The sequence below is a fragment of the Anolis sagrei genome, chromosome 10, assembly GCF_037176765.1.
Source record: "Anolis sagrei isolate rAnoSag1 chromosome 10, rAnoSag1.mat, whole genome shotgun sequence".
Taxonomy (NCBI): Eukaryota; Metazoa; Chordata; class Lepidosauria; order Squamata; family Dactyloidae; genus Anolis; species Anolis sagrei.
This window is the reverse complement of record NC_090030.1, coordinates 24547169-24562103: the sequence shown is the minus strand read 5'-3', so window position 1 is coordinate 24562103 and position 14935 is coordinate 24547169. Positions and strand designations below refer to the sequence as shown.

The 14935-nt window shown below is 44.7% G+C and overlaps 1 protein-coding gene across 3 annotated transcripts in view; it reads right to left on the bottom strand.

The window, feature by feature from the left end:
- LOC132762857 (integrator complex subunit 6-like) overlaps nucleotides 1-14935 on the bottom strand; it is a 66488-nt gene that overhangs the window by 9041 nt on the left and 42512 nt on the right. For 2 of the 3 annotated variants that reach the window (XR_009630217.2, XM_060756054.2), the window contains exons 10-14: nucleotides 11203-11297; nucleotides 8885-8995; nucleotides 4728-4943; nucleotides 3014-3137; nucleotides 2-144 (exon numbers count right to left, since the gene is read on the bottom strand). Coding sequence is in view for 1 of the 3 variants with exons in the window: in XM_060756054.2 (XP_060612037.2) it covers nucleotides 2-144; nucleotides 3014-3137; nucleotides 4728-4943; nucleotides 8885-8995; nucleotides 11203-11297 (689 nt within the window). In the remaining 2 variants the exon portion in view is untranslated. The remainder of the gene's footprint in view (nucleotide 1; nucleotides 145-3013; nucleotides 3138-4727; nucleotides 4944-8884; nucleotides 8996-11202; nucleotides 11298-14935) is intronic. The other variant, XR_009630218.2, reaches the window with a different exon arrangement.

Here is a 14935-nt window from a genome sequence, read left to right as displayed (position 1 = left end):
CCTTCTTATCCTGCTTGAAAGGGTTCCCAAAAGTATGGAGCCTTTTGGGTTGGTCGGGGTCGATTTCCCGAAGTGGGGAAGGCATCAACTTCAGGTATTCCTGGTAATTCCCCATCTGAGCCACAGGGACACTGTGAAGGCAATCTGCAACAGCAACAAAATCAGAAAGAAACTGGACTCATACGTTCCCAAAATCCAATCCTACAGTCCTCCAGGTTCCACAGTGATCCCCAGTAATAACAGTGTTCCAGTGTGCCTTCCCAGAATAAGGAAACTCCCAGCAATATGTCCCTAAACGCACTTTAGTAGTGATCTAGGATTGTCTGCACGCTCTATCCCTCTCCAAAATTTCTATCCTGTTTATATGTCACCTGGTCACGCCCAGCATTATTTTTTTAAATTTTAATTAGTACATTTGGCCCTGCCATAGGTTTTTAAACATCGCTGTGTTATTAATGTTTATTGCTATTTTCTGTTTATGAGCTTTATTTATTGTATTATTGTTGCTATTGTGGGCTCGGCCTCATGTAAGCCACACCGAGTCCCATGGGGAGATGGTAGCAGGGTACAAATAAAGTTTCATAGTAACTGTAATATATTGGTGTCTTCATCAGTGGCAAGATGGACTGTAATTCTATTGCCTTCCATCGTAAACTATAGAACGGGCAAAGCACTAAACCAAAAATCTATATAGAACTCAACACGCAATCCCACATTTTTTTGTTCCTGGGATATAAAGCTCATGTCCTAATAAAAACACAGACATAAAAACCTTGGACATCCTGGAGCACATTTTGCTCTCGTTTTTCAATGAATATCTACTAGAGCACGTATGGGTAAACCCAGGCCCGGGGGCCAGATGTGGCCCCTTGGGCTCTTTTTTCAGGCCCTTCCCTTTATCACCATCCTATCCTTCCTTCCTTCTCTCTTCCCTTCCTCTTTCTCCTTCCCTTCCACCCTTGTGTCCTTCCTTCGTTCCTTACCTCCCTTACCTCCCTCCTTTCCTCCCACCCTTTCGTCCTTTCTTTTCTCTCCCCCCTTCTCCTTCCTTCCATTTTGTCTTTCCTTCATTCCCATTCCTTCCTCCCCTCCCTCCATTCCCTTCCACCCTTCCTTCCTATCCACCCTTTCCCCCTTTCCTCCCTTAACCCCTTCCTCCTTCCCTCTCTCCCTCTACTTCCTTCCCTTTTGCCTTTCTTTCTTTCTTTCTTTCTTTCCTCCCTCCTTTCCCATTTTCTCCTTCACTCCATTCCTTCCACCCACCCTTCCATCCTCCCCCCTTCCATCCTTCCCTCCCTTGTGTCTTTCCTTCCTTCTCTTTCCTTCCTTCCTCCTTACCTCCCTCCCCTCCCGAGTTCTCCTTCCATCCTTCCCTTCCACCCTTTTGTCCTTCCTTCATTCCTTACCTCCCTTCCTTACCTCCCACCCTTTCTTTTCCTTCCTTTTCTCTCCCCCCTTTCTCCTTCCTTCCATTTTGTCTTTCCTTCATTCCTATTCCTATTCCTCCCTCCCCTCCCTCCATTCCCTTCCACCCTTTCGTCCTTCCCTCCCTTTCCCCCTCCCTCCTTCCCTCTCTCCCTCTACTTCCTTCCTCCCCTTTTGTCTTTCCTTCTTTCTTTCCTCCCCATTTTCTCCACTCCATTCCTTCCACCCTTTTGTCCTTCCCTCTCTTGTGTCTTTCCTTCCTTCTCTTTCTTTCCTTCCTCCTTACCTCCCTCCCTTCCCGATTTCTTCTTCCATCCTTCCCTTCCACCCTTTTGGCCTTCCTTCCTTCCCTCTTTCCTCCCTCTTTCTCATTCCTTCCTTTCCTTCCACCCTTTTGGCCTTCCTTCCTTCCCTTTTGTCTTTCCTTCCTTCCATCCTTCCCTCCCACGTTTCATCCTTCTTTTCTTCCCTTTTGTCTTTCCTTCTCTCTTTCTTCCTTCCCTCCTTTACAATTTTCTCATTCACTCCATTCCTTCCATCCTTCCCTTCCACCCTTTCGTCCTTCCCTCCCTTGTGTCTTTCCTTCTCTTTCCTTCCTTCCTCCTTACCTCCCTCCCCTCCCTATTTCTCCTTCCATCCTTCCCTTCCACTCTTTTGACTTTCCTTCCTTATCTCTCTTTCCTCCCTCTCTCCATCTTTCTCATTCCTTTCTTCCCTTTTTGTCTTTCCTTCCTTCCATCCTTCCCTCCCACCTTTCATCCTTCTTTCCTTCTCTTTTGTCTTTCCCTCCTTCCCACATTTCCTCTTTCTCCTTCCATCCTCCCCTTTCCCCTTTCCTTCCTTGTCTCTTTACTTCCTCCTTCCCTTCCTTCCTTCCATCGCCGGGCAGCCAGTCCTAGAGGAAGTGCTAGCATGTGGCCCACAAGTTAGAAAGTTTGCCCAGGCCTGGGCTAGAGTCTCAATCAATTTAACCTAGTTTGCAGCAGCCACAAAAATAAAGTTTCTAGACTAGAACCACTACTTTCAAAGTACGGACTGCACAATTAACACTTTCAAACCAGGAATAATAATAATAATAATAATTATTATTATTATTATTATTATTTGTACCCCGCTACCATCACCCCAAGGGACTCGGTGCGGCTTACATGAGGCCAAACCCACAATAGATCAATAAACAAAACATCAATAAAACAATCAATAAAATACAAATGATATAAATCACATGAACAAAAAATAAGCAATAAACAATCAACAGTGAAATATAAACAAGGAACAGAACATTTTTCCAAATTTTGTTACATAGTGTTATAGGACACACCCGTGAACCATATGAAACAGATATAGAATTACTTTCCTTGGAAAGTTTTAGGAAGCGAGTCGTCAAAGTACTCAAACAAGCCCATTTACAGCTGCTTCATGATAGGATTCAGGACTATAGAATCCTAAATCCATGGGTTAGAAGTCCAACTTCCACCTAACAGAGATAAAATGTCCATCTCCAAGGGATTCTGGGAATATTTAAAACCTGCCTAGGATGAGTCAAACTGTTCAGAAAGGGGTCAAAACTGGAGCCTCCCTCCCATACCTTCATCCTGGCCTAGAATCAGCTTGTGTGTTTTCAGAAGGTTAGTCCTCATCCGGGTCAGCTGGTCCAGAAGATTGCGTCGAGGAATATCATAAGCATTCCTGTAGGCTTGCGGCTTCAGATCCTGATTTTGGGGGGGCAAAGAGGGTAAACGTTGGTTATGTGGCCCCAGAAGCGGCCCTAGGCAATTTTCAATGGTAAGCAAACAGTATTTTGCCCCCCCCCCCCCCCAACCAATCACTGATATATATTTTCTGTTCGTCGTGGGAGTTCTGTGTGCCAGCTTTGGTTCAATTCCATCATTGGTGGAGTTCAGAATGCTCTTTGATTGTAGGTGAACTATACATCCCAGTAACTACAACTCGCATATTTATTTATTTATTTATTTTGGCTACTTCTACCCCGCCCTTCTCACCCCAGAGGGGGACTCAGGGCGGCTTACAAAGGCACAATTTGATGCCGGCATCAACATAACAGTAGAATAAAAACAATATAGCAGCAATTAATTAACAATCAGTTTCTGCACTGCAACAATAAAACCAATAAAACCGATTTCACCTAATTAATGTTCAGCGTTCGCCATCTCATAGTTCAAATTCCAATTCCACTTTGTCAGTCCTGTCAGTCCTAGTTGTCTAATTGTCTTTATCTAGTTATCAGATTGCCCGAAGGCCTGGTCCCACAACCACGTTTTTAATTTCCTCCTGAAGGAGAGGAGGGATGTTGATGATCTAATTTCCCCCGGGAGCGAGTTCCATAGGTGAAGGGCCACCACTGAGAAGGCCCTGCTCCTCGTCCCCACCAACCTCACTTGTGATAGTGGTGGGGTCGAGAGCAGGGCCTCCCCAGATGATCTCAAATTCCGAGGTGGGATGTAGAGGGAGATGCATTCGGACACATACGCTGGATCGGAACCGTGTAGGGTTTTGTAGGTCAAAACCAGCACCTTGAATTGTGCTCGGAACTGAACCGGCAGCCAGTGGAGCTGACACAATAGGGGGGTGGTGTGATCCCTGTATGACGCTCCGGTGAGCAATCTGGCTGCCGCTCGCTGGACCAGTTGAAGTTTCCGAACAGTCTTCAAGGGCAACCCCAAGTAGAGTGCATTGCAGTAGTCTATTCGGGATGTAACAAGAGCGTGGACCACCGTGGCCAGATCAGGCTTCAAGGTGTATTTTCCCCCAAGAGCGCCTCAAGAGCACCCCTGGGCAAAATGAACTCTACTTTATTTATTTATTTATTTACTTTGCTTATATACCGCTGTTCTCAGCCAGAAGGCGACTCACAGCGGTTCACAACAGACAAGAACAGCAAAAATTCAATGCTACAGTGTAAAAACAGTTAACAACCTAACATAATTACATGATTAATAAACAATTACTACAGTAACCATTCACTATTGGCCATCGTCTCCTTATCAGTAACATGATCCAGATTCGTCATCCATTATTCCGTTCCAATGTTCATTAACCAATCATTGCACTAATTATTCGAACGCCTGCTCAAACAGCCAGGTCTTCACTTTTTTGCGGAATACCATTAGAGATGGTGCTAGTCTAATGTCCGTAGGAAGGGCGTTCCACAGCCGAGGAGCCACCACCGAGAAGGCCCTATCTCTCGTCCCCGCCAGCTTACTTTGCGTAATGGGTTGAACCGCCCCTGTGTGGCCCCGACAAAACCCGAAAAGCCCAACCGAGCTTTCTCTGGCATTTACCTTGTTCAAGAGCCCTATATGGAACCCAGCAAATTCCTTCACGCTCATCTCAGGCAGCCTGAGCGGTGATTCCCCCGAGATGCCTTGAAGCAGCTGCTTGAAATCCCGGCTCTGGATCAAGGAGAGGCCGCTGGAGTGGCTTTTGACTTTAATGCCCGTCTCTTGGGGCGGCTTCTTCCCCACCGACGAGATTATCCGCTCCGACTCCGTTTTCGTCTGCGGTTGAAACGGACACAGCGCATTGAAGGGACGGGAACGGCACCCGAGGCCTTTCCCACAATACAAAGTTACATTCCAACTACATCATCAGCCAGATCCTCCCTCTCCTTAACGTCAAGAGAAATTGCTTCTAAAGCAAAAACACTATCAACAATCATTTAGAAGATTGTATGTAATGTAAGGCATTTTCAAAACTGGCCATAAAGATGCCTTTTAGTCCAAAATGAATGCACCTGGAAGTTATTAAAAATGGCAAGAAGCAATAGCAATACTTCCTGAAAGCTCAAGTATTTCGTCACAAGACAGAGCTCCCATTTTTACTCTTAGTTCACTGCTAGTCACATCTGAAGAGGACTTTACATGCAATTATAATGCTTTCCTATAGAAAGAAAACAGCTCAATAGAGGCTTACTGTGGATTACAAACGCTTACAGCCAGGATACAGTGGGAACAGAAATTATGAAATCTGTTTACATAGCGTTATATGACTTTATGGGGGTTTGTAACATGGTGGTCTTCAGAGAACACAGAAGGAAAATCATCCAGTGGGTTCGCTCTTTGGTTAATGCCCAATCTACCGTATATACTCAAAGATAAGCTGAGTTTTTCAGACTTTTTTAGGGCGGAAAAGGCCTCCCTCAGTTTATAATGGGGTCAAGCCGGGCAGCGAAGCCTGGAAGCCATTGCTTGCAATATATGATTTATTTCTCTCTCCTCTTCCCCTCCTGAAACAGTGTATTTTCTTTTCAAAATCCTCGCTGGAGAGGGAGAGAAGCCTTCGCAAGTCTGAAATAGCCATTGATCTTATAAAAGCATTTTCTCTGGAAATATTTGTTAATCTCTCTTACAGGTATATAGGCATTTCCCCCTGCAAGCCTTTGCAATCCCTATGTACCTCCATATCAGTAACTATCGATGTACCTTAATTTTATATACAGATTTCCTCTCATATGTTTGCAGGTCTTTGCAAATCCTATATACATATAGATATCTAGAGCAGTGTTTCTCAGCCTTGGGGTCGGGACCCCTGGGGGGGTCGCGAGGGGGTGCCAGAGGGGTCGCCAAAGACCATCAGAAAACATAGTATTTTCTGTTGGTCATGGGGGTTCTGTGTGGAAAGTTTGGTCCAATTCTATCGTTGGTGGGGTTCATTGTGGGTGAACTATAAATCCCAACAATTACAACTCCCAAATGGCAAGGTCTATTTTCTCCAAACTTTAGCAGTGTTCACATTTAGGCATATTGAGTATTTGTGCCAAGTTTGATCCAGATCCATCATTGCTTGAGTCCACAGTTCTCTGGATGTATGTGAACTACAACTCCAAAAACTCAACGTCCACCAGACCTTCCCAGTGTTTTCTCTTGGTCATGGGAATTCTGTGTGCCAAGTTTGATTCAATTCCATCATTGGTGGAGTTCAGAAGGCTCTCTGATTTTAGGTGAACTATAAATCCCAGCAACTCCAGCATTACCAAATGACAAAATCAATCACCGCCAACCCTACCAGTATTCAAATTTGGGCATATTGGGTATTTGTGCCAAATTTGGTATAGTGACTGAATATACATCCTGCATATCAGATATTTACATTACGATTCATAACTGTAGCAAAATGACAGTTATGAAGTAGCAACGAAAATAACATTATGGTTGGGGGTCACCACAACATGAGGACCTGTACTAAGGGGTCGTGGCATTAGGAAGGTTGAGAAACACTGATCTAGAGATTTCCATGTACCTGTTTATCTATATCTATATGTGTTTTCACATATGAATTTTCCCCTCAAATGTTTGCAAGCCTTTGCAAATGCTATATAGATATAATTATCTATATATCGAGAAATGTCTAGTGCTGAAGGACTTCAACGATCATTCAGAGACCACCCTTTCTGGAACGGCTCAGGACTTCATGTCTGACAGGGAAACCATGGGGGTGTCCCAATTAGTAGCTGGCCCTACCCACAGTGCTGGACACACATTAGATTTGGTTTTCTGCCAGGGATGGAAGGAAGGTGGCGGTCTGAAGGAGCTGACCATCGCTCTGTTGCCATGGACCAACCATCAACTGATCAGGTTTAGACTTACTGCGCCCCCTAACCTCTGCAGGGATGGAGGACCGATTAAGATGGTCCGGCCCAGGAAGCTTATGGATCCAGATGGATTCCTGACGGCTCTTGGGGATTTTCCTGCCACCTCCGTAGGTGATTTTGTTGAATGGGGAGATAGGGCTAAACCAGCTCCTTAGTTTAACGAAGGACTGGCAGCGATGAAGCAAACAAAGAGGAGGGTAGAGTGTGTGTAGCGGAAAAGACCTAACGAGTCAAACCAAACACGGCTGTACCTCTATCTAAGGGTATATGCCGCAGCAATAGAAGCCGCAAAAAAATCCTTCTTTGAGGCCAATATTGCATCTGCAAAGAACCGTCCAGCAGAGCTATTCGAAATAGTTAGAGGGTTTTTGAACCCCGCCTTGCAGGATGGGTCCCCTGACGACTCGGCAGCCAGCTGTGAAGCATTTGCTCAGATCTTTGTGGACAAAGTCACTTTGATCCGTTCAGGCTTTGACGCTATGGCTTATACTCGAGTCAATACATTTTCCCAGTTTTTTGTGGTAAAATTAGGTGCCTCGACTTATATTCGGGCCAGCTTTTTTTTTTTGTCATGTCAGGAGTGACTCCTGGTGTGAGAGAATTGGCCGTCTGCAAAGACGTTGTCCAGTGGATGCCTGGATGATTTGATGTTTTTTTATCATCCTTATGGGAGGCTTCTCTCATGTCCCCGCATGAGGAGCTGGAGCTGATAAAGGGAGCTCATCCTCCTCTCCCCGGATTCAAATCTGCGACCTATCTTCAGTCCTGCCGGCACAAGGGTTTAACACACTGTGCCACCGGGGGCTCCAGCTTATTCTTGAGTATATACGGTATTTTAAATATGGTAGATAAAAGGAGGCTTTAAAAGACAACTAAAATGTCTTTTAGAATTCTTCACTTCTGCGCATCAGAAATCTATCATCTCACTAGGCCACATAAAGGGAAGACCAAATGCAAGAAAGGAGGCACAGCCCGTACTGAATCTTCCACTTGTTTTTCCTAAAGTTGTCCCTACGCAACAAGTGAAGGACATACATTGGGTTGTTATGTGTTTTGTGTCCAAATTTGGTGTCAATTCCCCCAGTGGTTTTTGCGTTCTGTTAATCCCACAAACGAACATTACATTTTTATTTATATAGATGTGGGCGAAACACCAGAAGAGAATGCTTCTTGAACATGGCCCTACAGCCCAGAAATCTCACAGTAACCCAGTGATTCTGGCCATTAAAGCCTTCGACAACAGCTTTCCAGATGTTTTGGCATCCAGCCCTTAACCAGTGTTAGTCAAGTTGGAGCTTATAAACACTTGGACAGCCACCGATGCTCATGTTTCATAGTGTTATATAAACATGTCTATAGACCAGTGGTTCTCAACCTGGTGTCCCCAGATGTTTTTGGCCTTCAACTCCCAGAAATCCTAACAGCTGGTAAATTGGCTGGGATTTCTGGGAGTTGTAGGCCAAAAACATCTGGGGACACCAGGTTGAGAACCACCTCTATAGACAGAAGCATGGCCTCCTGCCACTAAGAATACAAATTACACTGCTTTAGACAATTGGCAAAAATGCACAGACGTTCCCTCCCCTGGCACTAGAGTTCACACCACAAAGCCCCAGCATGCACTGCAGAAATAACCAAATGGTTGTCTTCTCCAGTAACTTATACCCATCACCACAAAGAAAGATTGTTTAACCTTAATATAAGAGAATCCTTGTGCAATATTACTTTCCAGATGTTTTGGAAAGCAAAACATATATAACCAAAGCAAAACAAAAACTAAAAAAATCATCATCATCATCATCATCATCATCAATGTACTTCTAATGGCAAAGGTTTTGTCGATACTACCTGTTGGCTGAGTTTTTTAAGGTAAGAGATAACACTGTAACTAAGTCCACAATCTAAATTATCTGATATCAGATTTGGAGCTCCCATCATCCTTAGGGCTTTCTTTAATGGCTATAAGGAAAACAAAATACACAAGGGTAAGAAAAGTATCGATTTTTGTTTTAATTAGTTGTCAAAGTTTTTGTTTATTTGTTTGTTTAGAAGAAGTAGTCTCACAGATCGGAATAACGGGACGCGAAGGGCACGGCAGAGTCAGCGCTCCAGCATGCCACTTTTTTTTTTTCAAGGGGGAAGGAAAGCAAAGAGCGCATCCGGTGGTAGGTGGGCTTCAAGATGGATGCCACGTGCCGGGCACCGTACAACCGGGCACCGCCAGCAGTTTATGCACAAAAGGCCAGAGACTGATTGCCGGGATGATGCAAGTCCATACTGGGGCATTGCGCCCACGCTAGCAGGTCATGGACCCCACAACTGACCCAAACCGTTCCCCTTCCTCCCATCCCGTCCAATTCATTTACGTGCCGACACTTTTCCTTTCGTTTTCGGCAAAGAAGGTCATGCTAAGAACTGGCCCTTTACTACTAGCAGTGGCACATAAGTGACCAGCTGCTTGACCCAACCAGAAATGGGCAGATAACTCTGAAGACACATTTATTAAGAGATGCCCACTTCGTATTTGGTAAGTACTAAGCCGCCCGGCAAGGGAACATTATTACAATAGAGTCTCGTTTATCCAACACCACGAGCCGGCAGAACATTGGATAAGCAGAAATGTTGGATAATAAGGAGGGATTAAGGAAAATGTATTGTCGAAGGCTTTCATGGCCGGAATCACTGGGTTGTTGTAGGTTTTTTCGGGCTATATGGCCATGTTCTAGAGGCATTCTCTCCTGACGTTTCGCCTGTATCTATGGCAAGCATCCTCAGAGGTAGTGAGGTGATGTTTTGCCTGTATCTATGGCAAGCATCCTCAGAGGTAGTGAGGTGACGTTTCGCCTGTATCTATGGCAAGCATCCTCAGAGGTAGTGAGGTCTGTTGGAACTAGGAAAATAGGTTTATATATCTGTGGAAAGACCAGGGTGGGACAAAGGACTCTTGTCTGCTGGAGCTAGGTGTGAATGTTTCAACTGACCACCTTGATTAGCATTTGATAGCCTGCAAGTGCCTGGAGCAATCTTTTGTTGAGAGGTGATTAGATGTGGGAAGTCTGACTTGACCACGATAGTCCACGCTCTGATTACATCCTGTATAGACTACTGCAACGCTCTCTACGTGGGGTTGCCTTTGAAGACTGCTCGGAAGCTTCAAATGGTCCAACGCTCGGCAGCCAGGTTGCTAACAAGAGCGGCACTCGGGGAGCATACAACTCCTCTGTTGCGCCAACTCCACTGGCTGCCAGTTTGCTACCGGGCGCAATTCAAAGTGCTGGCATTAGCCTATAAAGCCTTAAACGGTTCTGTCCGTTACCTCTCCAGATTTTGTTCATTTTCATGGTTTCCTCCTTTCTGTTGAAATTGTCCACATGCTTGTGGATTTCAATGGCTTCTCTGTGTAGCCTGACATGGTGGTTGTGAGAGTGGTCCAGCATTTCTGTGTTCTCAAATAATACGCTGTGTCCAGGTTGGTTCATCAGGTGCTCTGCTATGGCTGACTTTCCTGGTTGAAGTAGTCTGCAGTGCCTTTCATGTTCCTTGATTCGTGTTTGGTGGTCCCTATGTAGACTTGTCCACAGCTGCATGGTACACAGTAGACTCCTGCTGAGGTGAGAGGATCCCTCTTGTCCTTTGCTGAATGTAGCATTTGTTGGAATTTCTTGGTGGGTCTGTAGATAGTTTGTATGTTGTGTTTCCTCATCAGCTTCCCTCTGCGGTCAGTGGTTCCCTTGATGTCTGGCAAGAACACTCACTACCTCTGAGGATGCTTACCATAGATGCAGGCAAAACGTCAGGATAGAATGCCTCTAGAACATGGCCATATAGCCCGAAAAAACCTACAACAACCCCCAATTAAGGAAAAGCCTATTCAACATCAAATTACGTTATGATTTTACAAATTAAGCACCAAAGCATCATGTTTCATAACAAATCGACAGAAAAAGCATTTCAATACACGGTAATGTTCTGTAATAATTACTGTATTTATGAATTTAAACATCGCAATGTATTGAAACAGCAGTGGATCCGGGCAGGAGGGAGACTACGTTGGATAATACAGAACGCTGGATGAGCAAAGGTTGGATAAGCGAGACTCTACAGTACTTGAACTGTTCAGTGACCAATTTGGTTTAGACCCCCTCAAAATGGATGGAAATACGTACCAGCAAGTAGTAAGGAGGCATGGTTTTTAAGTAGTTGTCCAAAGCTTGCCGCCACTTCATACTGGGCTTAAGTTTGTGGACCTTAAAAAAGTCATCTGCAAAGAGGAGAAACAACCAAGTCACACACAATTACCTGGCAGAGGCGGCCCCAGGTAATTTTCAATGGTAAGCAAACAGTATTTTGGTGTGCCCCCCCCCCCCACCACCAATCACTTTCTGTTCGTCGTGGGAGTTCTGTGTGCCATATTTGGTTCAATTCCATCATTGGTGGAGTTCAGAATGTTTTTGATTGTAGGTGAACTATACATCCCAGTAACTACAACTCGCATATGTCAAGGTCTATTTTTCCCTCAAGAGCGCTTCAAGGGAGTCCCTGGGCAAAATCAACTATACTGCAAATGCTTACTTTGCGTAATGGGTTGAGCCGCCCCTGACCCTTGGTAAAGTCACAAGCCCTCAATTTCTGGGGAAGTATAAATACGTTTCTGGCAGCTAGTTTTAGCTATTCGTGGAAAGTGTTTTTAAATTGTGTGTTTTATGTTATTTTATGTGTTGATAGTGGTTGTTTATAACTTTTATGGGATATTGTTCTATACTCATGTACTGTTGATGGTCATGCTACACTTGTAGTGCCTTGTTAGCCACCACCAAGTCCTTTTTTGGGAGATAGAGGCGGGATACGAATAAATTTTATTATTGGGTTGTTGCGAGTTTTCTGGCCTGTTTGGCCATGTTCCAGAAGCATTCTCTCCTGACGTTTTGCCAGGCATTCTCACAGGTTGTGAGGTCTGTTGGAAACAAGGCAAGTGTTGGGAATCAGCCTGTGTTTGTGTTCCAGGATCATGATGCCTCTGATGTGGGCAATGCTGTGAGAAATGATGAGGGAAATCTAATTACCAGGGACATCTAATTACCTTTCAAGAAGAGTTTGCTCCAGGCACAGTCGGCCCATTGTATGCTAATCAAGGTGGTCAGTTGAAAGATTCACACCTAGCCCAACTGACAAAAGTCCTTTGTCTCACCCTGGTCATTCCACAGATATATAAACCCTTTTCCCCAGTTCCAACAGACCTCACCTGAGGATGCTTGCCATAGATGCAGGCGAAACGTCAGGAGAAGTGCCTCTAGAACATGGCCATATAGCCCGAAAAAACCTACAAGAACTTAGTGATTCCAGCCATGAAAGCCTTCGACAATACGATGAGGGAAATGATGGTGGCTGAGGTGCAAGATGGAGATGGTTTGGTCAATGATTTTCATGCAGACAATGACAGAGAGGCCCCAGTGCAAAGAGCAGATTCTCATGAGAATATTCCTGCTGGGCATAGGGATGGTGGTTTACTCCCTCTCTCTGTGAGCTCTCAAGATTTGGGTTTGGAAAACAATCTGGAAATCTTAATGAGCAGCCAGAAAGGGAGTTAAAAAAAAAGGTGGCTGGAGTTCAGCCAGGACCAACAACAAATTCAAAGTTTACGTCGCTCCGAAAGACTTCGTCAGATAAGAGCCAAGAGTGGGGGAAAACTAAACCAGTTTCTGGGTTTTGGGATAAAGGGTTTGCTTCAAGGGAAAACCTATTAGATCAGGCATCGTTTGGAAAATCGTGTTTAAGGGGTCTTGTTCTTGTGGATACTTCTAGCCTTTTGGTGTTGACTAGCAGCGTCTGGATTGTCTTTGCATCCTGTGGATTCCTATCTGGATTAATACTGCCTTGGAATGCTTTTATATCTTTTGTGGACATTGCTTTGCATTTTATTGACGTTTTACTTTTTGGAACTTTCCTATTTGCTTACAGGCATTTCTTTCTACTGGCTGTTTTACTAAGCTTCAACAAAAAGGATTGTTTTCTTCACTCAACGTGAGGTGTGTTTTCCTGTCCTGGAGTGCAACAGTAAGTGGGGTTTATATACCTGCGGAATGTCCAGGATGGGAGAAATGTTCCCTTGAGAACACAGAAATGCTGGACTGCTCTAACAACTACCATGTCGGACTACACAGAGAAGCCACTGAAATCCACAAGCATGTGAACAATCTCAACAGAAAGGAAGAAACCATGAAAATGAACAAAATCTGCCTAAAAAACCTCTAAAATCATAACAGTAAATAAAGAATAACTCTCAAAAACAGGGGAATTCCAGACAGGAAACAATCAGAGCCAGCTAATCACTTCCCAACAAAGGATCCCCCAGGCAGTAAGAAGCCAGACCATGAAAGTGTCAGGCCATTAAATGCTAATCAAGATAGCCAACTGAAACATTCACACCTACCTGCAACAAACCAGAGTTCTTTTTCCCACCCTGGACATTCTACAGATATATAAACCCCATTTTCCTAGCTTCCAACAGACCTCTCAACCTCTGAAGATGCCTGCCGTAGATGTGTGCAAAACATCAGGCGAGAATGCTTCTGGAACATGGCCTTACAGCCTGGAAAACTCACAACAACCCAGTGATTCCAGCCATGAAAGCCTTCGACAATACAAAGATGATAATGATGATGGTGATTATTATTATTATTGCAGTACACCCAAATACCTGGGGGTCACTCTGGACCGTGCTCTGACCTACAAGAAGCACTGCCTGAATATCAAGCAAAAAGTGGGCGCTAGAAACAATATCATATGAAACCTGACTGGCACAACCTGGGGATCACAACCAGACACAGTGAAGGCATCTGCCCTTGCGCTATGCTACTCTGCTGCTGAGTACGCATGCCCAGTGTGGAACACATCTCACCACACTGAAACAGTGGATGTGGCTCTTAATGAGACATGTCGCATTATCACGGGGTGTCTGCGCCCTACACCACTGGAGAAATTACATTCTAGCCGGTATTGCACCACCTGACATCTGCCAGGAAGTAGCAGCCAATAGTGAAAGGACCAAGGCAGTAACATCTCCAGCTCATCCCTTGTTTGGGTATCAGCCAGCACGTCAACGACTTAAATCAAGAAATAGTTTTCTAAGATCTACAGAGACACTCGCTGGAACACCCCAGCAAGCGAGACTCCAAAAGTGGCAGGCTCAAACCCAGAACCTCAATCAATGGCTAATACCAAATGAGAGACTTCCCCCTGGGCACACAGAAGACTGGGCGACTTGGAAGGCGCTGAACAGACTGCGCTCTGGCACCACGAGATGCAGAGCCAACCTTAAGAAATGGGGCCACAAAGTGGAATCCACAACATGCGAGTGGGGAGAAGAGCAAACCACTGACCACCTGCAGCAATGCAACCCGAGCCCTGCTACATGCACAATGGAGGACCTTCTTGCGGCAACACCAGAGGCACTCCAAGTGGCCAGATACTGGTCAAAGGACATTTAAGCAACTACCAAGCTTGCAAAATTTGTGTTTTTTTATCTGTTTGTTTTGTTCTGTTAGAAATGTAATACAATGGTCTGGTTGCTGATGACACGATAAATAAATAAATAAATAAATAAATGCAACCTGAGCCCTGCTACATGCACAATGGAGGACCTCCTTGCGGCAACATAAGAGGCACTCCAAGTGGCCAACTACTGATTAAAGGACATTTAATCAACTACCAAGCTTGCAAATTCTGTGTTTAGTCTGTTTGTTTTTGTTAAAAATGTAATACAAATGTTTGCTTGCTGATGGCACGATAAATAATAAATAAATTATTATTATTTCTTGCTACACGGGATCATCCCAGAAAAACTGAGCTTTCCAAATTGAGCTTCCAAAGGTAGATTCCCCCGCCCTCCAGAACCTTTTA